The 27,409-nt window shown below is 41.7% G+C and overlaps 1 protein-coding gene across 3 annotated transcripts in view; it reads left to right on the forward strand.

The window, feature by feature from the left end:
• Nucleotides 1–1,249: 1,249 nt before the first annotated feature.
• The window catches only part of cdadc1 (cytidine and dCMP deaminase domain containing 1), a 37,873-nt gene continuing 11,713 nt past the window's right edge, over nucleotides 1,250–27,409 (forward strand). For 2 of the 3 annotated variants that reach the window (XM_041211730.1, XM_041211734.1), the window contains exons 1-7: nucleotides 1,250–1,460; nucleotides 6,117–6,208; nucleotides 11,976–12,153; nucleotides 12,801–13,382; nucleotides 18,201–18,250; nucleotides 20,954–21,126; nucleotides 22,392–22,581. In XM_041211730.1, the coding sequence (XP_041067664.1) occupies nucleotides 1,337–1,460; nucleotides 6,117–6,208; nucleotides 11,976–12,153; nucleotides 12,801–13,382; nucleotides 18,201–18,250; nucleotides 20,954–21,126; nucleotides 22,392–22,581 (1,389 nt within the window). In that variant the 5' untranslated portion in view covers nucleotides 1,250–1,336. Of the gene's footprint in view, nucleotides 1,461–3,276; nucleotides 3,413–6,116; nucleotides 6,209–11,975; nucleotides 12,154–12,800; nucleotides 13,383–18,200; nucleotides 18,251–20,953; nucleotides 21,127–22,391; nucleotides 22,582–27,409 lie in introns of all 3 variants that reach the window. The other variant, XM_041211735.1, reaches the window with a different exon arrangement.

The following is a 27,409-nucleotide window of genomic DNA, read 5'->3' on the forward strand; positions in this document are numbered from 1 at the left end:
TATACAATCTAAAAGATGCGCTGCAGCAGGTCACCAAACCTCCTTCGATAACATCCTCCAAAACCGCCTCCTCTCGCCTAGAAGTACAAGGGCATGGGAAGATCACCAACTGCAAATTCCCCTGCACTATCCTTGCTGTCAAGTTGCAGAGAATTTTTATCACCTCTGTTGCAAAAGTTCAGCAGGTAATAGGGAAGGCAAATGGAATGTTGGCCTTAATTTCAAAGGGAATGGAATATAAAAATAGGGAAGTCTTGCTAAAACTATACAAGATGCTAGTTAGACCACACCTAGAAAACTGTGAAGTTTTGGTCTCTTATCTAAGGAAAGATAAACTGGCATTGGAGGCAGTACAGAGAAGGTTCACTAGGTTGATCCCTGGGTATGGAGAGATTTTCTTATGCGGGGAGGTTGAGTAGGTTGGATTGTACTCATTGGAGTTTAGAAGAATGAGAGGCGACCTTATTGAAGCATATAAGATTCTCAGGGGGCTGTACAGGGTGGATGCTGAGAGGTTGTTGCCCCTTGCAGGAGAGACTAGAGGGCACCATCTCAGAGTAAGGGGTTGCCCATTTAAAACAGAGATGAGGAGGAATTTCTTCTCTCAGAGGGTAGTCTATCTGTGGAATTTTTTTTACCACAGAGGGCAGTAGGGGCTGGGTCGTTAAGTATATACAAGGCTGAGATAGACAGATTTTTAATCAGTAAAGGAATCGAGAGTTATGGGGAAAAGGCAGGAAAGTGGAATTGATGATTATCAGATCAGCCATGACCTCATTGAATGGCGGAACAGACTCAATGGGCCGAATGGCGTACTTCCACACCTCCGTTTTATGCATGTTCCTGTTGAAGAAAAGAGGGACTAATTTTGTGTGCTGACTGCAGAATCCCTGAAAGTCGGCTGGACAAACTGTTAACAGCCAGCTTACAATTTATTGAAAATGGCCGGAACAAGCTATGAACCTGTGTCTGGTTGAAACAGCCCCTGCTCTCCTTAGCCCCGCCCCTGTTCTCTTTTGCCGCGTCATCCTTAGCCCCGCCCCCTGCTCTCATTGGCCCCGTCCCTGCACCCCTTAGCCCGCTCCCTGTTCTCCTTGGTCACGACCCCTGTTCTCCTTTACCCCGCCCCAGGCTCTCCTTGGCCCCTCCCCTGCCCATTTTCCCCCTCCCCAGTCCTTTGCCCCGCCTTCTATCGTCACATTCGCAGTGCATAAGATGTCATGACGTATTACGCTCTGACGCTGCTGGTTGCTAGGGGGAAAGTTGCGACGTTTGCTGGTCTATTTTGGCTCAGTCCCTTTTCCTGTTCTCTCGGTCAGTGTCCCCGGGTTAGGCCATGTCTTTCCCCTTTCCCAGTGGCAGCCGCATTGGGACCATGCATCACTTCCAGGAGCTGCCACACAAGAATCGGGATGGAGGGCAGAAGGAGACAGGCACACAGACGGAGTGTAACGCCAGAGGTGAGCGGGGAGGAGAGGGCAGTAAGTAACTGCCGTGGACACCTGTCAGTGTCAGGGTTTAGGGGACCAAATGCCAGGGTCAGTGGACCAGGGCTGGTGATTGGGCCAGGGTCGCGGCCCGGGGACTGGGTAAGTGGACTGAGGGCAGAGGACTGGAGCCAGGGACTGCTGCCATGGCCAGGGTACTGGACCAAGTGCCAGGAACGGGAGACTGGGGCCAAGTCCACGGATTGGTGCCAGGGTTGAGGGGACTAGGGCATAGTATCCCAAGTGTTTTCTATTGCGGTGCCAGTCAACGTTAATAGTTTTAACTAGTTGCTAGTGTTAACATCCACCATGATCTTAACTAACTGTGTTCACAATCCCACAAACCATTTGGGTGTAGCACCTGGGAATGAGGAGTTGTTAAAGGGAATGGCTTAAAAGAATCACTTCTGTTATCAATCCATTCGTCCAATACCCAGTACTTGATGAGCTAAAATGTCTTCTAATTAAATATTGAGAAAACCAAAGCCATCTTTTTTAGCCCCTAAATCTCAAACTCTATTCCTTTACTGATTCCACCCTCCTGCTGCCTTTAGGCTGAACAGAACTGTTTACAACCTTGGTGCCCTATTTGATCCTGAGTTAAGCAAATGTAGCAGAACATCCCCAAGGTGCTTCATAGAAGTGTAATCAGACACAAATTGACACCAAGCCAAAGGAGGGGGACACTGGGGGGCAGGTTAGTCAAAGAGAGAGTTTTTAAAGGAGGATCTTGAAGGAGGTGAGGTGGAGAGGCTTAGGAATGTGAACAACTAGCATGCTCCAGAATGTCAGTAGTTTACAGGAGGGACATGCTGGCAATGACTCTCATAATGAATATCAGTGACTCTCAGATATCTTTGTTACCTTTAGCATCCTCAGTTAAATACCATCCACCCCTGAGGTGCATTGTTTTTGAACCTTAACCCCTCTTCTGTATCAAAGTCAATAAGTCTGTCTGGGAAAGACTTATTGCTCTTATGTTCTTTTGTGAATACGTGGGGGACAGAATCAGTCAGAATATCTTGTGCTTATCCTTTGTTAAGATCTTTTGAGTCTCTTTGCATTTTTAAATGGTTCTCACCTTTTCTCTGAGCTCTTTTGCAGTTTTTACTGGTCTCTATTTGCCTTATTGAACACCCTTAAAACGTGTTTCTGCACAATCTTGTATTCATCCTGGTGAATTTTCCCTTGCAGGGCCTGTAGTCCATTTAAGGACCTCACACTTCCTTATATTGAAATCAATATATTGTCACAGTTTTACTCATTCACTTAATATGTTAATATCTCTTTGTAATTTTATGCTTCCGTTCACGCAGCTTACAACACCACCAATTTTTATGTCATCAACAAACTTGGATATGTGGCTTTCTATCCCAAGATCTAAGTCATGAATAAATGCAATGACTAGTTCAGGCCCCAACATTGTTGAGACACATCTTGCTGATTAGAGTACCTGTCCATTATCCATACTCTGTCTCCTGCTGCTAAGCCAATCTCCTAACCAGATCAATGATTTGCTTTCAATTCCATGAGCTTCAGCTTTAGCTAACAGCCTTCTGGGCATGCATAGAAATAACATCCATAGGCATTCCTCTGTTTACCACATCAGTCACCTCTTCAAAAAAAATTCAATCAAATTCATCAGGCATGACCTACCCTCCATAATGGTTTTCTCTGATCAGCTGAAAATTTTAAGGTGTTTTGTCACTCTATCCTAAGTTTAGTGGTAGTAATTTTACAGTAGGAGTCAGGCTAAATATCTGCATCTATATTTGCAAATTCATTGCAGCTGATGGGTAACATCCCTCTGTGCCTGATGTGAGCCAAAGACTTACAGGACAAAGTGTAGACACCAAACGGGAAGGGAAAGGCAAATAAATAAGGATGATGGTGAAAGTAAAGATGAAGAGAAGGGACTTAAGGAGGTGAGCTGAGCATCCAACTTCATTTCATCTCCCACAAAGTCTTTCTCTTTTCACTTTCATAACTTTGGCCCTACCTTGACTTTTTACTGCCCTCAGAAATGACCTAGCAAACCATCCAGTTGTACCAAATTGCTACAGAACAGTTGAAAAAGGATAAAACCAGGTGTACCACCCAGCATCGAACCAGGCACCAGAAATGACAACACACCTTGTCCATTTGACCCTGCAAAGTTCTCTTTGCTAACATCTGGAGGTTTGTGCTAAAATTGGGTGAGCTGTCCCACAGTCCAGCAACAAACTTAACATGGTCATACTCATCAAATCATACTGTGTAACCAATGATCCAGACTCCCCCATCACCATTCCTGGATATGTCTAGACCCACCAGTGATAGCTGCACAGTAGGGAGTTGTCCTGGGAGTCCTCAACATTGACTCCAGACCTCTTGAGGTCTCATGGCATCAGGTGAAACATGAGCAAGGAAACCTCCTGCTGATTATTACCTACTTCCTTCATGTTGAACACCACTCAGAAGAAGCAGTGAGGATAGCAAGGGCACAGAATGTACTCTGGGTGAAGGACTTCAATACCTATCACTAAGAGTCACTCTGTAGCACCACTACTGACTGAACTGGCCAAGCCCTGAAAGGGCATATCCTTCAGACTGGGCCTGCACAGGTGGTGAGGGACCCAACAAAACAGAAAAGCCTACTTGACCTCACTCTTGCCCGAAGGTGTCACTGACTGTGCTGTCACACAGCAATTACCTGCTCATCGATGTACAATTTTGGTCCTTCCAGGGCCAGTTGACTGTTGATCTCATTACAGACTTAGTTCAAACATGGACAAAAGAATTGAATTCAAGAGGTGAGGTGAAAGTGACTGCCATTGATATCAAGGCAGCATTTGAACCTGCTGCATCAAGGAGCCCTAGCAAAACTGAAGTCAATAGGGATAGGGGAAAGAATCCCCACAGGTTGAGTCATCCCTAACGCAAAGGAAGATGGTTGTGGTTGTTGGAGGCCAATCACCTCAGCTTCAGGATATTGCTGCTGGAGTTCCTCAGAGTAGTGTCCTAGGCCCAACCATCTTCAGCTGCTTCATCAATGACCTTCCTTCCATCATAAGATCAGATGAGTTCATTGATAATTACACAACCCTCAGGTACTGAAGCGGCCCTTGTCCATATGTAGCAAGACCTGGACAACTTTCTGGCTTGGCTGCTAAGTGGTAAGAAACATTTGTACCACACAAGAACCAGGAAGTGACCAGCTCCAAAAAGAGAGAATCTAACCATCTCCCCTTGATAGTCAATGACATTGCCATCACTAAATCCCCCACCATCAAATCCTGGGAGTTACCATTGACCAGAAACTTAATTGGCCTAGGCTATAAGAGCAGATCAGAGGCTGGGTATTCTGTGGTGAGTTACTCACCTCCTGACTCCCTAAAACCTGTCCACCATCTACAAGGTGCAAGTCAGGAGTGTGATGGAACACTTTCCACTTGCTTGGATGAGTGCACCTCCAACAACACTCCAGAAGCTCAATACTATCCAGTACAAAGCAGCCCGTTTGCTTGGCACCTCATCCGCCACCTTTAAACATTCACTTCATCCGCTACCGATGCACAGTGGGAACAGTGTGTGTTATCTACAAGCTGCAGCAACTCACCAAGCCGTCTTCAACAGCACTTTCCAAACCTGCAACCCCCACCACCTAGAAAGACAAGGCTAAAAGGTGCATGGGAACACCACCATATATAAGTATCCCAGAAAGCCACACACCATCCTGTCTAGGAACTATATTGCTATTCCTTCACCGTTGCTGGGTCAAAAACCTGGAACTACCTTACTAAAAGTACCAGATAGACTGCAGCAGTTCAAGAAGGGGCTCAGCATCACCACCTTAAGGGGAATTAGGGATGGGCAATAAATGCTGGCTTTTCCAGCGACACTCTGGTTCCATGAAAGAATTTTAAAAAAACACTTTGGTCATCAAATGCTGATCCTCATCCATGTGATTGTTACGTCCAGACAGGACCAATCCAATGTTTTTATGACCATCCACCGATCTTCTGTGGGTTGCAAACTTGAGCTCATCCAAAAGTCCCATTCACCCATCACTTCTGTCCTCGCTGACCTACATTGGTCCCCAGGCTCCTACGTTCAAGTTAAAATTCGCACCGTTGTGTTCAAATCCTTTCATGTCCTTGCTTCCCCCACCCCCCTAATTTCTAACTTCCTTCAACACCACTGCCTTGCCTCAGAAATCTTCTTTTGTCACATCTTGTGAAACCTATTCTTGTTTTACCCAACCATTGGTAGCTGTTCCTTTAGCAGTGTAGGCTCCATGCTCCAAAATTCCCTTCTTAATTCTCTCTGCCTCTCCACTTTTCTATTCTCTTCTGGGATCTTCCTTTAAACCTGCATATTTGACTTGGCCTAATATTTCTCCTTTGACTCAGCATTCATTTTTGAATGTTTACACATCTGTGAAGCACCTTTTGTCATTTTTTCAATGTTAAAGGTGCTTGTATAAATACAAGCTGCTGTTTCTGTATTGTACCAGGTCATGGTATTTTAATGCATCTGGTTATTTCACTACTGGATACATTTTTTGATAAATTAATACATTAGCAATGCCTTTACATAGAGACTTAATTTAATAATATGCAAATTAACAATTACTTCTTTATTTCCTAGGACTCAGCCCTAGACTTTCGAAAGTAAATCTTTTCACTCTCCTTAGTTTGTGGATGGAACTTTTTCCAAACAATGAACAAAAGACAATTCAGGTATAGTATTTGCCAAACTGATCATACTGAAGACAGCTTAATAATGTGAAAAGATGCATGGATTGATTATATGTCGGGCAATTTACATTATATCGCTTATCGCTGACGCATTGAGTTCTATCATCTTTTTCTCATTATTTCAGTCATGATTAAGACAGCTCTTGCGTTATCAATCATTTTATGTATAATTTCAGTCAGATTAACTGCTGTATACTTTTATGTGCTTGAGCAATTTTCGTACATTGAATATGTACAGTCATAGGCTGGGTATGGCGAAATTCTGCAGGTAATTGCATTGTAAGTAATTGGGCATTAATGCAGATGAATTCATGGACTTTGTCCTAACAGGGGCCTTCTCCACTTAAGGTACTTTTCCTAAAATTCCTATTTTGCATTAGCTGGTGTAAACATTGTGAATGAATTGCTTTTTGCCTGTTGAGCTAATACTTTGTTAAAGGGCAATTAAGAGAACCATGTGTAAATTTTCATAACGTTAGATTTTTGAATGTATTACATATATTATACACAATAAAAGCTGGTGATACACTGAGTTACAAAGCAGTGGAACAACTACCAACTAACTAGATACAATTTAGGATACTTTTTCACAGGAAGTTATATTAGTGTGTGTGCAAATTGCATAAGACGGGTTCCAGAAAACCATGCATAGTATGATTAGTCCCTGGGAAGCACTCGCAACTCCTTTGCTGTCAAACAAATATGCTTATTCCAGCTCTTCCAAAGGAAACCAACTTAGTTTCTGAGAGAGCTTTAATATCCCACAATAACATTGCTGATTACATTTCTGTCCTAATCTCTGTATTCTGGCAGAGCTGTAAAGGTAATTGAGTGAACTGAGACTTATAGACCAAAGGTTTGGGGTGACAATGCCTCTGATGTTTTTGACTGCTTTGGTTTTACAATATAACCTGGAGAAGGCTTCCAGAATTACAGTACTGCATTACATACTGCACAATGCTGCTTCAGGCAGAAACCTTACCAATGAAATTCCTGAGGAACAGTAAGGAGCCTTGCAAGACCAGGAGAACACTAGTACGCAGGGACCACAAACGGCTCAGTGGTGTACAGAGAGTTTTGCATCAGCCTCTCTTTGACCAGTTTCTTCCTTAAAGTCTTGTATATGATCCATGTGAGAGTCTGAGGTTGTGAATACAGTACTACAGTATAATTTGTAACTTTGCTAGTGCACTAATATGTTAGTGCCTAAATTAATATTGTTACTGGTATGCATACTGACATTTAGGCATTTATCTATTATTTGCAATATTTGATCATGCCCATGTGTATCTAACCTGTTCTGCTACTGCACACTTATGTACATTGCTTATATTTGTGCTTCACTTGGACCACATTCCTAATTAACTTGCTGAATAGATCAATATATTTGGAATTTCCTATTAAGCCAGTGTGGAGTAGACCATACTAAACTGGAATGTTGCTCTCCTTTTCACTTCTGTTGATACCTGACAGCTATTTACACACTTTCTGCCACACCCAATGAATAAGTAACACCTCATCAAGTCTCTATTGTTACCATCTATGGTTGCATTAAGCTCTGGCCATAAAGGTGTTTGCAATTTGAAACCTCTTTACTGAAAGCAAAGTCTTCACTGTTGTTTCCTTGGCCACATTGCTGAATGATATCACTATTGTAATAATACTTACAGTTGGTAGTGATTTAATTACATTATTACATGTTTATTCTGATTAGCTTACAGTCGTATATATGTTCGTGTAACATCAATCTTGCAGGAAATGCCTAGCTCAAGTTAGTACATGTACATACCTGCAAAGGTGTGACAGTTCTAAATAAAGGGCGTTTAACTTGTGTGAAGAGGAAATTCACCCCTTAGTTGTTTCCTCAATGATTTTTCAGTGGATACCCAGTGGTAAAGGACTTGTTCTTTGTTTATGTTCTTTAACTATTCGTGATATTTGCATCAGAAGCCTTGGATAAACCACTCTGATTTTTCCCTCCTACTGTTTTGCCCAAATAATATTTTGTTTTCAACTCGTGCTGAATTGTTTTGTTTTACTTTTTCTTATCCTGATGGAATATAGAGGAATCAAACCACAATGGTGTTGGACCCATTTACTTCAAAGTAAGTGGAACTGGTGCTTAAAAGTTTTACAATAGAACTTGAAACAACCTGGGGAAGGCTAAGATAGCTCAGTGAAAACAGTTAAATACTACAGAGATCAGTGGAGCAGGGAAAGGAATGAAACGTTATAGCAAAAAAACAACCTGGGTGTACACACTTTCCACATCACCCCCCAACTGTTGATTTAATATTGTCAGAATTAAAAATAAACATTTCCAATACTTTGTATATTGACTTAACTTTGGAAGTGGATCAAGAATTAAGTAAGAATGTTGTCTCCATGATAGTTTAGAATCTGTGTTCCCTATAGATGAAGAAATCCCAGATTTGCTGCTAGTCTGTGCTGAATTGGGTGGTCTCAGCTGAGCCAGGAGCTGGGTGCTTCAATGCCACAGTGTCTCAATGGAAGAGTAGGGAAATCAGGAAGGTTCTGGCTCCTGATAGTTATACAGTAACCTCTCCTGAAAATGTACACATGGATAGAATTGGGCTGGGCTACAATGTTTCAGAAATTCGCTGGTGCTCTCAAGTGATTAAAAGCACTTGGAATCCAGTAGAGAGGACAACCAATGCTGGCATTGCCATTCTCTAGGGAGTTGGTGTCTTCAGGCGAGAGGGTAGAAATTTGATTGCGGGGGGGAATGTGAGGTGAATGGGTCTGTTGGGGCAAAGGGTCAAATTCATTACTAGCCTGAATCTGGGAGGGATGAAGAAAAGGTCCTAATAACTTTTATTTGTACAATAATTAAACAATGGCACGCTTAAAAATGAAACAACCACATTTGCAAAGGTGCACTCTAAATATCCCAAGATTTTGTTGACCCATTCAGAGTAAACTAAATGGCATTTTAATGATTTCAAACCTTTTTGTGAAATTGTGTTTATCTGAGCTATTTGTTTTCCCCTTTTATAATTGTCCCTAAACACCCATTATTCTCTGTACACTCATGTTCAATTACTTTGCAAGTGCAGTAGTTTAGTCGGGAGGAGTTGGGGGAACACGGTGGGGAGAGAATGCTTAGCGTTTAATACATAGGATGATCTCAGAATCAGCACTGGGCTGAATGATCAATTAATCTGTTAATACTGCCAGTTGAGGTTGGAATGTTATTAAGACACCAGGAGAAAGGTCTGTTCTGGAAATATAACCCTGGGCTCTTTAAGACTCTGGTGAACCCCCAAAGTAAGCAAACTTGCTTGTAATCTTATCTGACGGGCCACAGTCCAGTATTCTCTTAGTACAGCCCTGGGGAGTTAGCTGATGTGGATCCTAAACCTACAGCTTTGTAATCTAGAGCTTTTGGTGTACCTGCAGCTCAGATAATTAAATGATAGTCTTCTATTTAACTTACATTGTAGTAGTCCATGTCGAAGCTGATGTTGTGCAAATCAACTTTGTGGATGCATGATATGTTATTTTAGTGAAACATAAACCTCTACAAAATGTATTTTCACCATTTCAATAACACACCCTTGCCTCTGACTCAGAAGGTTCAAGTTCCACACCAGGGACTTGAGCACAAATTCCAGATGACGCAATACTGAGGTAGTGCTGCATTGTCTGAGGTGCCATCTTTCAGATGAGTGTTAAACCAAGACTCCAACTGCCGGCCCAGGTGAATGTAGAAGTTCCATGACACTATTCAAAGAAAAGCAGGGGAGTTATCCCCATTGTCCTCGACAGTACTTGTCCTTCAACCAACATTTCTAAAGCAAATTATTGGATCGCTATCACGTTGCTGGTTGCCAGATCTTTGCTGTGCACAAATTAGTTACTATGTTTCCTATGTTGCAACAGTGACTGGACTTCAAAAGCACTTACTTAATTGACTTTGAAACTTCCTGAAGTCATGAGATATATAAATGCACCTTCTTTCTTACTCCTGTGAAGGAAAATATATTGGGGTGTAATTTGCTGGAAAAATAATGGCATCAGGTTGACACACACTGTTATTAATGTGAAAATTGACCAGCAACTTCTGGCAAGGAAGAGACACCCTGTGAATTGTGAATCATTACCAGTGCTGGCTGAGCTCCATCACTCAGTGTCAGCTTCACAAAAATGCCTTTAACCTCCCCATGATTTTCATGAAGTTGCTCACTTTCATGTTAGTTGGCATTAAGTTTACTACAGAAAGTTCAGCCTAGTAATTAACAGCACAAGTACCCTTTTAGCAATGTGATCATTGTGAATGAGTTTCAGTCAACCTCTCCTACAAATAAAAATGTGGAGTCTCATTCCTTCAGGTAGTGAGTTGCTGGAGAGATTTTAAAATGCCAAATTATAATTAAAATTTATTTTTTACTTTTTTTTCCTTTCTGCTCCCTTTGATCCAATCTTTTCCTCCATTCCTCTTCCTGTGTCTGATTTGACATTGAACTCATCCACTTTAGTTCACCCTCCTTTTCCGCCCTTCCTCTGTTTATTTCTCAATCCATAAATCTCATTGGTTAAGGAGATATATTGTTTGTCCCATTGTTCACTCAGGTCTCAGGTGCCCTGTTGCTTTCGCTATGCTGTTATCAGTTTACACTTTCAGCAACTTTATGGGCAAAAAATATTTTGAGCTGAAGTGTGAGGAAAAAGATTAACTCGGCATGCAGTGAGATGCCTACCTCCAATAAATTCAGCCCCATTATTTTTGTACCCACACAAAATTGCCACAGCCTCTTGAAGAAGCAGCACTACGTTTCAATCAAATTCAACTACAGCATTAACCATCCATTTGGTGTAGCCATCTTTTTAATAATAAAGAAGCAGGTAAAAAAAATGACAGGATTGCAATAAGGAATGAATCATTCCGTATTAAGTATCTACACATGACTTTGCAAAAATTGAAATAATGTAAGCTGCACATCCTCAGCATGCATCTCCAAGTGAGTGGGTGAGATATCCTTTCAAAATCATTGTCTCTCACCATCACCTACATCCAATTTTCAGATGATTGCTACAATTATTATTTTTCTGCATCTTATTAATGGTGTATCTCAGCATTGAAGATTAATGTAGCATAAGGGAAAAATGCAAATATTATTAGTTGGTACCTCAGTTTTTAAAAAAATTAATTCTCAGATATTGGCATAATAGGCAAGACTAGTATTTGTTGCCCGTCCCTAGTTGCTCTGAGAAGGTGGTGAGCTTCTTGAACTGCTGTAGTCTATGTAGTGTAGGTAGACTCAGTGTTGTTAGGGAGAGGGAGTTCCTCTCCATTATTTTAGTCCAGTGGCAATGAAGGAACGGCAGTATATGTCCAAATCAGGATGGTGCGTGACTTGGAGGGGCACTTGGAAGTGATGATGCACATACTGCCCTTGTGGTGGAGGTCTTGAGTTTGGGCTGCTTTGTCCTAAATGGTGTTGAGGTTCTTGGGTGGTGTTGCAGCTGCATCCATTCATACATGGACAGTATTCCATCACATTCTTATAGGTGGTTGATAGGCTTTGGGGAGTCAGAAGGTGAGCTACTCGCCACAGGATGCTCAGCTTCTGCCTGCTGTAGTACCCGTGGCGCTTATGTGGCTGGTCCAGTTTGTTAAATCCTAGCTATTGATTGTTTTTGAACTTTCAATTTGGATATCTAGGTTTCCTTATTTCCAACACTTGCTGTTTTTAGTTCCTATTCACTGGGTATTTTTCATTTTTAGCGGCGAAGAAGTGGCCTGGTTGTTGTGCACAGTTCAAAGATTATTGGCCTACACTGTTCAAGCACAGAGCTGCACGCAGGCCAAATTGCTGTTGTCAAACATGGGTCCAAGCTGAAAGATTGTGATCTCTATTTCTCAAGGAAACCATGCTCAACCTGTTTAAAGATGGTTTTGAATGGTAAGTATAGTTAAATGTTTGATAAAGTACCGCACAATAGAATTATTAGCAAAATTGCACCATCGTGGGGATTCATGGAACAATGGCAGTGTGGACATGAAATTGGCTAAGAGACAGAAAGCAGAGAGTAATGATCAACGGTCCTATTTTGGATAGGAGGTAAATATAGTGTTGTTTCCTGTGGTCAGTGTTGGTACTACTGCCTTTTTTTTTTGATACATATTAACAGTCCTGAATTGGGCGTGGGGGCATAATTTCAAGGTTTTCAGATTACACAAATCTTGGAAGTCTAAAATAGTGAGGAGGATAGTTGCAGACTTCAGGAGGACATAGACTGATGAAATGGGCAGATCAATGATAGATTAAATTTAATGTAGAGGAGTGTGAAGTGATGCATTTTGGAAGCAAAAGTGAGTGGATGTAAATTTTCAAAAGGGAATTGGATTTATATTTTAACACAGTTTGCAGGGCTGTTGTTAAAGAGCAGGGGATTGGGACTGATTGGATATCTTTCAAAGCGACAGTACAGGTGCATTGTGCTGAATAGCTTCTTTGTGTGTTGTGATTCTACGAAATAAAATTGTATAATTGCCATCAAGCAAATGTCCACTTCTTTTTGTTTCTACTCACCATTCTTTTTGTAATAGCTGGAGTCAATCGAATATCATATTGGCCTGGTGACCCCGAGATAAGTCTAGCTGAGGAAATGGTACTGAATAATTGCTGCTCGGATGCAAAGCTTGACGCTAAAGCTGTGGAAAGACTCAAGTCCAATAGTCGTGCCCGTGTCTGCACCTTGCTTCAGCCTCTGGCTTACAACATGCTTCAGTTTGTAGAAGAAACCTCAAAAAAGTGCGAGTTTTTGCAAAGCATAGTCGCTCTGGACCCAGATTTTAGACTTGAGGACTTTTTTACTGAGTGCAGAAGAAATCGATTCCAGGAATTTGAGAAATTGTTCTTGATTTCCAACAGCGAAGCACACAAAGAAATTTTAAAAACTGTTGGCTTAGAAAATGTGTGTGACGATGTTCATTTCACTAACTTGAGGCATAAAATGGAGGACCTTGTCTTTTTATTAGCAACCATTGACTGTAGTGTTCCAAAGTACGGTACATTCAGATTTTATTGTGATGATTCAGACAGAGCATGTGATGAGCACACAAACGATGAATTCCAAGACTTTGCAAGACACTGCATGGTTCAAGCCAGGTTATTGGCATATCGGACAGGTGAGAGGATCGATCTTGTCTTTTATACTGAAAGTAGGTCTGATCCTAGTGTTTTGGTACACAAACGAGTGTCATCTTTAACATCCATTAGCTAATGAAGAACTTGCATTTAAGAAGTGTCATGCAGAATGTCGGGACATCTCAAAGTGCTTTACAGGCAATGGTGTACTTCTAAATTGTCCCCAAAGCAGGAAGCACAGCAGTGAATTAATGCATAGCAAAGTTCCATAAACAGCAATGTGATAATGATCAGATATTCTGTTTAGTGATGTTGGCTGAGGGATAAATATTGATCAAGGCTCCAGGCAGAATTCCCCTGTTTTTCTTAAAAAAAAATTGTGCTCAGATCTTTAAGGTCGACCTGAGAGGGTGGCCTTGGATTAACGACTCATTCAAATGATGGCACATCCAATATTCTTCAGTGCAGTACTGCACTGAAGTATCAGCCTGGATTTTGTGCTCCATCCAATCTCTGCAGTAGAGCTTGAAACTACAAGCTTCAGTGGTTGTAGAGCACTTTAGGATGCCCTGAGGTCATGAAAGGTGCTATATGAATGCAAGTCATTTTTGTTTTCTTTTTAGTTGTTATAATTAAGTGAATGGTAAAATAGTGGTACAACTTTTATGCTGATAAATTCTGTCCTCACAGGGTAGCAATCACTATCTGATGCTTTTGTTCCCCAAATTTTCTGACTTGTATAAAACCAGTTATCCTGGATAGCAACACTGGCTATATCTCCAGGTTCCTTCTTGGCTCACATTTGAAACTGACCAACTGTCCAGGCCTTCTGCCTCTCACTGAACAAGACTGTGACCTCTTCTCCCCACTGAATCATGGAGCAGAAGAGGCCCTTCGGCCCATCGAGTCTGCACTGACATATGCGAAACACCTGACCCACCTACCTAATCCCATTTACCAGCACTTGGCCCATAGCCTTGAATGTTATGATGTGCCAAGTGCTCATCCAGGTACTTTTTAAAGGATGTGAGGCAACCCCCCTCCATCACCCGCCCAGGCAGTGCATTCCAGACCTTCACCACCCTCTGGGTAAAAAAAGTTTTTCCTCACATTATGCCCTAAACCTCCTGCCCCTCACCTTGAACTTATGTCCCCTTGTGACTGACCCTTCAACTAAGTGGAACAGCTGCTCCCTATCCACCCTGTCTATGCCCCTCATAATCTTGTACACCTCAATCAGGTCGCCCCTTAGTCTTCTCTGCTCCAACGAAAACAACCCAAGTTTATCCAGCCTCTCTTCATAACTTAAATGTTTCATCCCAGGCAACATCCTGATGAATCTCCTCTGCACTGTTCCAGTCCAGTTCCTTTTCCTTTTTAAGATTCTCCCCCACTACCACCACATCCACATCCCCAGCATTTCTCATCATAGCACCACACCCTACTGGCTGTATCTCTCCTTCAGATGAGCTTTTCTATGCCTCAATTCACCTATTACCACCACCACTGCTCCCCACTCCCCCTGATCTGAACTTATTTTTATCAGCATTCTTTTCTCCCACCCATCTTCTGCTCCTCCCCCAGACTTATCCCTTTATCCCTTCTCTCACCTCTGTCCATCTCATTTCTGATCCCTTTCACTCCCACCCTTTCTTTCTTGTCCCACTCAACTTCCACCCTTCTCACCCTTTTTTTCCACCTGGATACCTGGAGTTCTACTTAGTCCCTCAAGCTTGGATTCTGCAATTGAGTGCAAAGTTATAAATTCTGTATTAGGATGCTTAAGGAAGTTTTGTTTTCAGTGGTATCCTGTGGTGGACTTGTAATTCCCAGAGAACCTGGCAGCCAGGCAGAAAATTGTGGGAGTAACGTTGTTCACCCTCCCTTGTGAAACTACCGTGTCTAGAGTGTACTGTGATAACTCACATTGCGCATCAACCAGACAGAAAAGGATCCAAAAATTGTAAGCTCTAGCTCTTAAATTCTGTAAATGGGAGAGATCCTGCAGAATTCAGTACCCAGAGTGTTTCGTAATACATTGCTTACAGTCGAAAGGAAAATTTGCAAATAATCCAGACGCATAAGCAACAAGGGGAAAGAAAATCAAAAATGTGCACTTATTTTTGGCAATTATACAGTTTGAGTTGCAATGTAACATTTCTGAGGTAAAGTGCTGTTTAGATTTTTGTTACTGAGAGAGACTGATCTTTGTTAGGGCTGGATGGAAATGTTTGAGTTGCTTTGAGCTCAAAGATTGCAACCAAAGTTGGGCCCAGACCATGTTGAACGTGTTGCAGGTTCTCGACATTAGAGGCTTGATGGTGGGCAAACATCACTGGACACTGCTTTGTTTACTGCAGGAACTATAACTCCATTGTGAGAGGCAAAGCTGAAGGGGAAAATACCTTTGAAGAATGGAGAGGATAATTCTGGAGAAGGACACATCAACTAAAAGTCATTACACTTTAACTAAATGCTTCAGTGGTTTAGCAAAATAAATTATATGTAAATTAGTTTTGGCAAGGGGAGAGCGTAGTTATTTGATAAGTTTTTTTTTAAAGGTAAAAGCTAATTCTATTTAACTGTACCTCCTGAAGCCTATATTTTTCAGTACCAATAACATACTACATTTTTAGCTTGGGTCAGTCATGTCTTAATATTGCTTCAGCAAGTTTGCTGCACTGCCATGATGGGCAAATAGCCATTGTTATAGGCTGTGAGATTATGGTAAGCGTCAGGGAACTATGTGGTAGTGGTTGTAGTACTAGGCAAATAATCTGAGGTTATATGTTTGAATCCCTCAACAATTTGCCATGAAAGGTAATGAAATTGAATTCAATAAAGCTGGTAATATGTGGGCTAACGGCAAGAAAAAGAAATAACTATGAAAGTGGCTGGGTTGTCATTGAAAATACCATTTAGTTCACTGTTAACTCTTCAGGGAAGGGAACCTGTCTGGCCTACATGTGACTCATTAAGTGATTTACACATTATCACATTAAGTGACCCTTCATGTCCTCAGAGAAACTAGGGATAGGCAATAAATTTTGTCTTGACATGTTGCTCACATACCCAAAGAAATTAAATCCCGGACTATTAAGAGTCTTGTGTAATTTTATAATGGGAAGGAAATAGCTGCCTATAATCCTGTCAACGTATTTTTGAAGAACTAGTTTTGTAGTCCAGCAATTAACCTTTGTAACAGGTGCTCCATAACATCCCCTCTGACCCAGCCTAACCTCCAGTCTCCCTCAGCAACATGGAAACATGGTTGCCCAAAATAACAGCAAAAACGTTTTTTTTGAATGACTTAACCATTGAATGCATAAACCACTAAAATGATTTCTTTGTTATTATCTGTCTGTTTCTGCCTCATCCCTGTCTTCCCAGCCAATGCTGCACACCTCCACGTGACCAACCATCTGTACGTTTTCTACCTCAGTTGCACAGCATTCTGGGGATTGTAGGTTTGAAGAAAAAGGTGAAAACTAATACCCCCACAATGCATTTGGCCACAGATGCTGGACATGTTCCATATATCCAAACCTCAGGTAAAATTTTCCAAATCTTGGAAATGAAGCAGAACAGCGGACCAAATCCACAGAGAGATAACTAAGCTTCTGCAGGGTTATCAAACATGAAATGTCTCATTCTGTTGATAAGTTTTTTTTTTAATTGATTCCTAGAAATTTTAATAATTAACCCCTGACATGGAGTCAGTCTCCACATGTATGCTGACACACTCAGCTCTACTTCTCTGCTAAATCTCTCAACCTCTCCTCACAGAATCACAGTGCAGAAGAGGTCCTTCAGCCCTTCAAGTCTGCACCGACACTCTGCCTCCATGTTGTCAGGTTGCTTATATAACATCCGGTGTCAGGTCAGTTGAGTCCCAGTTTATTCCAGTTAAATGTTTGGAAGACCTTAAAGCCATTATCTTTGGCCTCCACCACAAACTCTGAATCCTTGCAGCAGATTCCATTCCCCAACTGGGTCAGTGTCTCAGGCTGAAGCAGACAGTTTGTACCTGTGTGTCCATTCAACCCTGAGGTGACCTTCTGACCCCATACTCTCACCAGCATAAAGACCACATCCTACTTTGGTAACATGGTTTGCCTCCAATCTGCCTTAACTCATCTGCTGAAACGCTCAACCATGCTTACATCATCTTCAGCCTCTTTTAAGACTCTCTATAAAACCCATTTCTTTAATCAAGATGTTGGTCAACTTTCCTACTATCTCCTCCTTTGTTTTGTCATTTATTTGATTACACCTCTGTGAAGCACCTTGGGATGTTTTTCCATGTTAAAGACAATTATGTAAATGCAAGTTGTGGTGAGTATTATTTAATTTTTGTGTGTTTTTATATGGCAATATAATCCAGATGATTGCGGGAATCACTGAAAAATTGTGGTTGATTCAAGTTGGGGCATTTAAATTGATTATCTGAGAGACTTTTGATAGGGTGAGGTACTTTTATCTGGGAAGACTCCAACACTTGACATTTTTTCTGCAGCAAACGCATCTAATGTACACCCATCCACCTTTTATTTGATGTGCCGCGCTCAAGGTTTTAAATTGTAGACTCTCGATTCTAAAAAAGAGTCATATTGGACTTAAAACATTAACTCTGTTTCACTCTCCACACCCCACAGATGCTGCCATACCTGCTGAGGTTTTCCAGAGCTTCCTGTTTTTATTTTAACTTGTAGACTTCCTGTTTTGTTTTCTATTTGATTCTTAAAATTAATACATGCCTGCGGTTGGCAAGAATTCCTTTGACTGAATCATAAGAGTGGATTGAAATACTTACATAGCTGATTTTGCATTACACGACATCTTGCATTAATATATTTCAGAGGATCAGAAAATTGGTGTTGGGGCAGTAATCTGGGCGGAAGGAAAGATGGTAAGTTTTTTTTTCATTATTTTTTGAAAAGGAAATTCTACTAGTTTTCTGCTGAAGCCATTTGACCCTTTGCTTGACACCACAGCAGATGTCACCATTTCATTTGACGGCAACTATCTGTGGGCAGGTCTAAGCAGTGAACACCAGAAAGGTATTCAAGTGGGCAGGGCAGAGATCAATTCTGCCCTTAATGACTGGCAAATCCATGGAAACTTTGATTTTTGTTTTTCCCCATCTTTCAGCCAATTGTAGCATCTTATCCACCCTGCACCTCCCCACCCCTCAACTCTCCCATTAAATGAGAAAAGGGGCTCAGGCTTTATTAAAATAGTGCATACAAGAATTTGATAAATGTCAACCACTGAAAATTGTACACAGAAAATCTTCTAACCACATAAATCTTTTGTGGCTGAGTATAAATTAAGCCATTGGATGAAGATAATTTTATAGTTTAAAACAACTAATGGCATATTGGAATTTAAATTAATTATGTAGTTGCCCATAAAATGAATCCCGCAGATGAAATATTTCTTCCCAACTAATGAAGGAGGCAGCAAAAGAACCCAATGTGATTCATTAACTCTTTCAATTAAGGATTGGCTAAATTTTTTAATGAGGACTGTAGGGCAAAAGAAGGAAAACAAAGCACTTTACAGCCTGTGAAGTACTTTTGAAGTGTCCTCACTTGTAGGAAATGGGCAGTAAGTTGCACGCAGCATGATCCCACAAACTGCTTTGTGATAATGACCAGATAAGCTGTTTTTATCTTGCAACCAACATCACAAATATTGGCCAGGTCACCAGGGAGAACTTCCCTGATTACCTTCAAATAATGCAATAGCTTCTTGTAAATTTTCTATGTTACAGTAAATTTCCTATATTACAGCAATGGATAAACTTTAGCATGTGTACTCTCTAAATGCTACTGAAATTCAACCAATACTTTGTTTTTTTTTTAGATATTTTGTACAGGATAAGCGATATTTTAAGAATTTGTCTCTGCCATCTGCCCTTTCTTGTTGCAGGACATTTACATTTAAGGCTAGCTCAGCCACTCAAGCCCATGACAACAAGCATGTGGGCAATCCTTGTTTAAGGGGCATTTAAGAGTCACATGTAGGCCTAGTGAGGACAGCAGATCCCCTAAGGGCCTTAGTGAACCAGATAGGTTTTTCTGACAATCGACAGTGGTTTCATGGTTACCATTAGACTTTTAATTCCAGATTTTTGTTGAATTCAAATTCCACCATGTCATGGTGGGATTTGAATCCCAGACCCCAGAGCATTGCCCTGGGTCTCTGGATTACCAGTCCAGTCACAATGCCACACCGCCACCACCTTCCCTTGTGTGTGTACGAATGCTTTTCGTAAATGTATTTTATTTAGAATGCAACAGTTAGACCATAAGACATAGGAGCAGAAATTAGGCTATTCGGCCCATCGAGTCTGCTCCACCATTCAATCATGGCTGATAAGTTTCTCAACCCCATTCTCCCGCCTTCTCCCCGTAACCTTTGATCCCCTTACCAATCAAGAACCTATCTATCTCGGTCTTAAATACACTCAATGACCTGGCCTCCACAGCCTTCTGTGGCAATGAATTCCATAGATTCACCACTCTCTGGCTAAAGAAGCTCCTCCTCATCTCTGTTCTAAAAGGTCTTCCCTTTACTCTGAGGCTGTGCCCTCGGGTCCTCGTCTCTCCTACGAATGGAAACATCCTCCCCACGTCCACTCTATCCAGGTCTTTCAGTATTCTGTAAGTTTCAATCAAATCCCCCCTCAAATTCCATTGAGTATAGACCCAGAGTCCTCAAACGTTCCTCATATGTTAAGCCTTTCATTCTTGGGATCATTCTCGTGAACCTCCTCTGGACCCTCTCCAGGGCCAGCACATCCTTCCTGAGATACGGGGCCCAAAATTGCTCACAATATTCTAAATGTGGTCTGACCAGAGCCTTATAAAGCCTCAGCAGCATATCCCTGCTTTTATATTCTAGTCCTCTCGAAATAAATGCCAACATTGCATTTGCCTTCCTAACTACCGACTCAACCTCTAAGTTAACCTTAAGAGAATCCTGGACTAGGACTCCCAAGTCCCTTTGCACTCCAGATTTCTGAATTCTCTCTCCATTTAGAAAATAGTCTATGCCTCTATTCTTCCTACCAAAGTGCATGACCTCACATTTCCCCACGTTGTATTCCATCTGCCACTTCTTTGCCCATTCTCCTAACCTGTCCAAATCCTTCTGCAGCCTCCCCGCCTCCTCAATACTACCTGTCCCTCCATCTATCTTTGTATCATCTGCAAACTTAGCCAGGATGGCCTCAGTTCCTTCATCTAGATCATTAATGTATAAAGTGAAAAGTTGTGGCCCCATCACACAAGAGACTAAACCACCACCACCCACCCACCCACCCCCCCCCCCCCCCCCCCCCCGCCCCCCGACCCACCCAATTCTCTCTGGGAAAGGAGCATAATGAAATGTTCCATCCATCACCAGCTGATAGATTTTTAATATGCATTGAAGCAGAACAGATTATGAAGCCAAGTGCCATAAGATTTAAATCCCACTGAGGACACCTACCTGAATTCAGTCAGAGCTTTGGCATGAATTATTGGATCAGGCACAGCCCACAGAAGTCATGAAGGATGTTGTCATTTTTTAATTCTGTTGAAATGATCAGTCTCTTTATTTATAGAGTAATTGTGATGGAACAGGAGCCAGGTATTTGATTGGATGTGGTTATAATGCTTACCCAACGGGGTCAGAATATGCAGACTACCCTCAGATGGACGAGAAGCAGCAGAAAGACAGAGAAGCAAGGAAGTTTCGGTATATTGTACACGCTGAGCAGAATGCCTTAACCTTCCGGTAGGTACTGTAAACACTTTGGAACAATTCACATTACCGGCTTTATCTCTCTGAAATTGCCTATGCATAAAAGAAGAAGAAAAGAGGCATGTTTCTATGGTGTCTTTCATTTCCTCCAATGACCCAAAGTGCTTTCAGCCAATGAAGTACTTTTTGAAGTACAGTCACTGTTGTAACATGTGAAACAGGGTAACTGCAAGGTACTGCCAACAACAATGACCAACCAGATAGTCTGTTATTGGTGATGTTGGTTGAGGAATAGGTATTGGTCAGGACTGCAGAAGAACTCCCTTGCTCTTCTTCATAGAGCTATGGAACCTTTTGCATCCACCTGAGAAAACAGGGCCTCAGTTTAACGTCTCATCTGAAAGATAGCACCTATACCATGTGGGCGGCAGCACTTCAAGAAGGTGAATCACCACTACCTTCTGAAGGATGACTGGAGTTGGGCAATAAATGCTGGCCTTGCTAGCGTTGCTCACATCCCATGAACTAATAAAAAAAATTATAACTAACATTTCAACAATTATGCAGGGTAAATCTCCACATGTTTCCATTAAAGCTGTGTTTCTGTAAAACAGGAAAAAAGTACTGTAGCTACTGGAAACATGAAACAAAAGCAGCAAATGCCAGAAACCCTCAGCAAAACAGACTCAGCATCTATGGAGAAAAGCAAGAAGTCAACATTTCAGGCAATGCTAAATCTAACTTGCTGAGAGTTTCCAGAATTTTCCATTTGTATTACTTTAATACTACTTTGCTGTCTTGCAAGATTTGAGATAATGGGCACACACTTCTGGGGACACATCATATGTGTCATATGATGCAAAGCATCCTCTTGGCTCATGCCTATTTGCATTATACTGTAGGGATTAACCTATATTCAGTGGGCTCAAATAAGAATCAACCAGGACTAAAATACCTGAAAATGGTGTTAAACACGCTACATAATTTTATTATGATATTAAGACGTGACTGTTTTTGAGATAAAGATGCCAAACAGCCTTATCAGGCAAGTGCAATTCAAAACTTTGTGATCAGTTCTTCTGATCCAGATGCAAAATTTGTAAAATAAAATAATTAATTTTTTTTTTAAAAATGTTCTCATAATGTGAATAAATGAAACACAATGGGGCACAATTTAATTGAGCCCTAAGGATGTACTTGACAATAGATGGCAATGCCTAGTGAATTATCAGGGCATAGAATGGGCCATCCTTTGTGCAACCTTCATTTAATAGGTGTTCAATGTGTTTCTTTTGCAGGTGTCAGGATATTAAAGATGATGAAAAAACAATGATTTTTGTTACCAAATGTCCATGTGATGAATGCGTACCTCTCATAAACAATGCCGGTATCAAACAGATATACACAGGTGACCTTGATGCTGGCAAAGTAAAAGCGGACATATCCTATCGGAAATTCTCTGGTCTACAAGGAGTGAGGAAATTTACAGTAAGTACAACGTTACAAATCATAAGGGCACGAGAAAAATCCTTGATCATGAAAGGTCCATCGATCCTTATCCCATGGACACAACTATTATATCATGGCAGCTAATCATAGTTTGAGTAACCACAATGTTTTCCAGCATTTATTTCAGCTGCAGAGACACTAATTTGGTACTGCAAGCCTGGTTTATGAGATCGCAAGTTTGGAATCCTTTACCTTCCAACGCCTTGTGTTTTTGCCAGCTTCTTAAACAATTCATACATCTTTACACTTCTGCTTTGGATGAGTGAACTGTGTTGTACCACTGAACTACAGTATGCATTGTTACTAGACTGTTAAAATGGAGAGCATGACTTCAAATTCAAGCATGACCATTTGAATTGATTAAAAAATCTGGAAATTAGAAATGTAAATGGCCGTGAAGCAGTCAGATTATCTTAAAAACCCAACTGTTTTACTTATGTCCATTAGGAAAGGAAACCTGCTGTCCTTGCCCAGGCTGTCTGATATGTGACAGGAATCCCAACCAATACTGACTCTTAACCTCCCCTCTGAAGTAGCCTAGCAAGGTGCTCTGTTGTTGAGGATGGGAATAAATGCCAGTCCTGACAATAACACTCACATTATGAGATTGGACAATGCTATTTGCTAATAAGGGGAGATTAACCTGCTGGCCAATCGCCTTTTGGGGCAGATGTTAACTATTGTTCACTGATAGCCCCCAAGTCAGAAGGTTATGGATTCAAGTCCTAATCCAGAGACATAAGCACACAGTCCAAGCTGAGGCACCTATGCATTACTGAAGGAATGCTGCAGTGTCGTTCAAATGAGAAGTTAAACTGAGGCCCTGTCTGCTCTCTCAGGTGGTTGTAAAAGATCCCATGGCACTATTGGAAGTTGTTTTTGTCCCCTAACAGGCTGCATGTACATTTGGCACAAAATTGGATAAGGCCTGAAAATGGGTGTGGGGATCAAGAAACTCAATTAACCCACGCCTGTGCATTCCAATGTAGGCAGCACACAAACTTAGGGAGGGAGTTCCAGGATTTTGACCCAGTGACAGCGAAGGAATGGCGATATATTTCCAAGTCTGCACTGTGGGTGTATCTACACCACAGGGAATGCAGCAGTTCAAGAAGGCAGCTCACCACCACCTTCTCAAGGGAAGTTAGGTTTGGGCAATAAATGCTGGCCTTGCCAGCGATGCCCACATCCCATGAGCATATATATAAAAAAAAAAGGTGCAAGACTGATTTAAGTAGTGCGAGTTACCTTGAGCTTATGTGAAACTCTCCTGATTTTTCACCCCTTACTAAGACGTTCAGGCACTCAGTGCTCTTTGCCCTGGCTGCACATTGCAATGACAGAATGGAGCAGCAGAATGAAGTTTGTGTGCTGCCTGCATTGGAACGCACAGGCATGGGTTAATTGCACTTCATGATCCCCGCACCCATTTTCAGGCCTTATCCAATTTTGTGCCAAATGTATATGTAGCCTATTAGGCGTCAAAAACAGCTTCTAATAGTGCCATGGGATATTTAACTTGGAGGAGAACTTACAGGTTCCCATGTATCCGCAGCCCTTGTTCTTCTCAGCTGCTGTCAAAGATCCTGGGTGAGTTGCTGCAGTTCATCTTGTAGATGGTACACACTGCTGCTACTGTGGTGGAGGGAGTTAATGGCACTCCATACACCACCTTAAACAATCAAGTGGGCAGTTTTGTCCCGGATGATGTCAATCATCTTGAGTGTTGCTGGAGCTGCACTCATCCACACAAGTAGAGAGCATCCCATCCCCAACCTTACATGTCCCTTGTAGATGGTGAACAGGCTTTGGGGAGTCAGGAGGTGAGTCACTTTGCCGCATAATTCCTAGCCTCTGACTGGCTCGTGAAGCCGCAGCATTTATATGGCTGGTTCAGTTCAGTTTCTGGTCAATGGTAATCCCCAGGATGTTAATGATTGGAGATTCATCGATGTTAATGCAATTGAATGTTAAGGGACGATGGTTAGATACAGTCTTGTTGGAGACGGCAATTGCTGGCACTTGTGGTGCGAATGTTACTTGTCACTTGCCAGCTCAAGCCTGAATGTTGTTTGTTTGTTGTCTTGCTGAATGTGAATACTATCTGCTTCAGTATTTGAGGAGTTGTGAATGGTACTGAATACTGTGCAATCAGCAAACATTCCCACTTCTGACCTGATAATGGAGGGAAAATCATTGATTAAGAAACTGAGGATGGTTGAGTTTGCAATACTACTCTGAGGAACTCCTGCTGTGGCTGAGATGGTTGGCCTCCAACAACTGCAAATATCTTCCTTTTATGTTAGGTCAAGCTCCATCTAGTCAAGGAGAGGTGCATTATGGCTGGAGCAGATGCCAGAATTTATTGCACAAGTCACCTTGACCTTGGGGAAAGAGACAGGAATGGTACAATATGGCAGAGAGCGGGCTTCAAATTTCTCTGTCGCATCCCTGGAGGTCTTGATGCAGGAAGTCAACGAGAAGCAAGAATCGTTCTTCACATGTGCCCAGAACTTCCAGACAAACTCTGAGAGCTGACCTTACAACTCAGTGCCAGTATTCTAACCTGAGGATCTGTGTGCGGTGCCGAAAGAAGTTCACTGATTTCGCCTTAATGATCGAAGTTAGAGAATGCATCTTCGAATGTCACATTCTTACTCCTGAACCACTAATGTCAGACACTGATCAATGCACGACATTCAATTGCTCACCACCACCTTCTCGAGCAATTAGGAATAGACAGTGATGCCCAAACCCTGTGAAAGAATTAAAAATCCTACTAACAATCTCCTACCTAATTTCCATTCATATGGAAACTGGCTAATGTAACATCTTTATTCTAGAAAGCAGAAAACTACAGGCCAGTTAGCCTAACATCTGTCATAGGGAAATTGCTAGATTCCATTATCAAGGAGGTTATAGAAGGATATTTAGAAAATCATAATTTGATCAGGCAGGGTCAATATGGGTTTGTGAAAGGGAAATCACATTTAACTAACTTATTAGAGTTTTTTGAAGAAGTAACAAGCAATGTGGATAAAGGGGAACCTGTAGATGTGGTGTAGTTGGATTTCCAGAAGGCATTTGATATTGTGCCACATCAAAGGTTACAACACAAGGTTACATTGTGTAAGGAGTAACATATTAGCATGGATAAAGAATTGGTTAGCTAACAGGAAGTAGAGAGTAGCGATGCATAGGTCTGTTTTGGGTTGATAACTTGTATCAAGTGGAGTGCTGCAGGGATCAATGCTGGGGCCTCAACTATTTACAATTTATTTCAATGACTTGGATGAAGGGACCAAATATATGGCAACTAAATTTGCTGACAGCACAAAAATAGGAAAATACGTTGTCAAGAGGAGGTAGAGAATCTGCAAAGGGATGTGGACAGGTTAAGTGAATGGGCAAAATGTTGGCAGATGGCTTATAACGTGAGAAAATGTGAAGTTGTCCACTTTGTCAGGAAGAATAGAAAAACAGCATACTGTTTAAATGGAGAGAGATTGCAGAACTCGGTAGTACAGAGGGAGCTGGGTGTCCTGGTACATGAATCCCAAAAAGTTAGTATGCAGATACAGCAAGTGATTAGGAAGGCAAATGGAATGTTGGCATTTATTGCAAGAGGACTGAAATATAAAAGGAGGGAAGTTTTTACTGCAGCTATATAGGACATTGATGAGACCACATCTGGAGTACTGTGTACAGTTTTGAAAAAAGATATAATTGCATTAGAAACAGTTCAGAGAAGGTTCACTCAACTCATTTCTGGGATGAGGGGCTTATCCTATGAAGCAAGATTGAACAATTTGGGCCTAAGCCCATTGGTCATTAGAAGAATGAGAGGTGATCTTATTGAAACATAAAAGATCCTAAGGGGATTTGATGGGGTAGATCCTAGGACCATGTTTCCATTCACCAGAGAAATTAGAACCAAGGACACAGTTTAAGAATAAGAGGTCTACCGCTTAAGACGGAATTGAGGAGAAATATTTTCTTGCAAAGGGTTATTAGTATGTGGAATTCTCTTCCCCAGAAAGCAGCAGAGGCTGGATCATTGAATTTATTCAAGGCAGAGTTAGACAGATTTTGATAGATAAGGATTATGGGAGGCAGACAGCAAACTGGAGTTGAGGCGACAACCAGATCAACCATGATCTTACTGAATGGCAGAGAAGGTCCGAAGGGCTGAATGTTTTACTCCTGCTCCTAAGTCCTATGTTCCTATTGCTTAATCTCACCCTCTGTTAGCACTGATGCAAGCCTCACATCCACATTTCACAGCTTACAGGCACTGTCACCTGTTCAACCATGACAATTACATCACCCAAGCACATTGCACCACTCTCACTGACACACTTCCCTCTCTGTTGCAGAAGGCGGCACATAACTGAAGGCTTTAGGAGCTAACCAGCAGGGACCAGACATGGCTTCATGTCCTTTCCCCATGGAGGAAATATTTGTTGCCATCCTCAGAGCGGCCATGACAGACCATGATCAATGATGGGGCTGAAGGGGTCAAAGATTGCAGTACTTTTATACCTAACGATCCTTCTCAAATCCCAGTTCCCTCTCACTGTACATTGTGTAAGCATGCATCTTGCTTCATCCCCACTCCACTCACTGAACCTACTCATAAAAACATAGGAACAGGAGGAGACCATTTAGCCCCTCTAGGCTTTTCTGCCATTCAATGAGATCATGGCTGACCTGTGACCTAATTCCATTTACTGCCTTTACTCCTTTTCCCTTTAGATTTTTGTTAGCCAAAAGTATTATCAGTCTCATTTGGTGTCTTTCTCCTTTC

Source organism: Carcharodon carcharias, chromosome 18, assembly GCF_017639515.1.
Source record: "Carcharodon carcharias isolate sCarCar2 chromosome 18, sCarCar2.pri, whole genome shotgun sequence".
NCBI lineage: Eukaryota > Metazoa > Chordata > Chondrichthyes > Lamniformes > Lamnidae > Carcharodon > Carcharodon carcharias.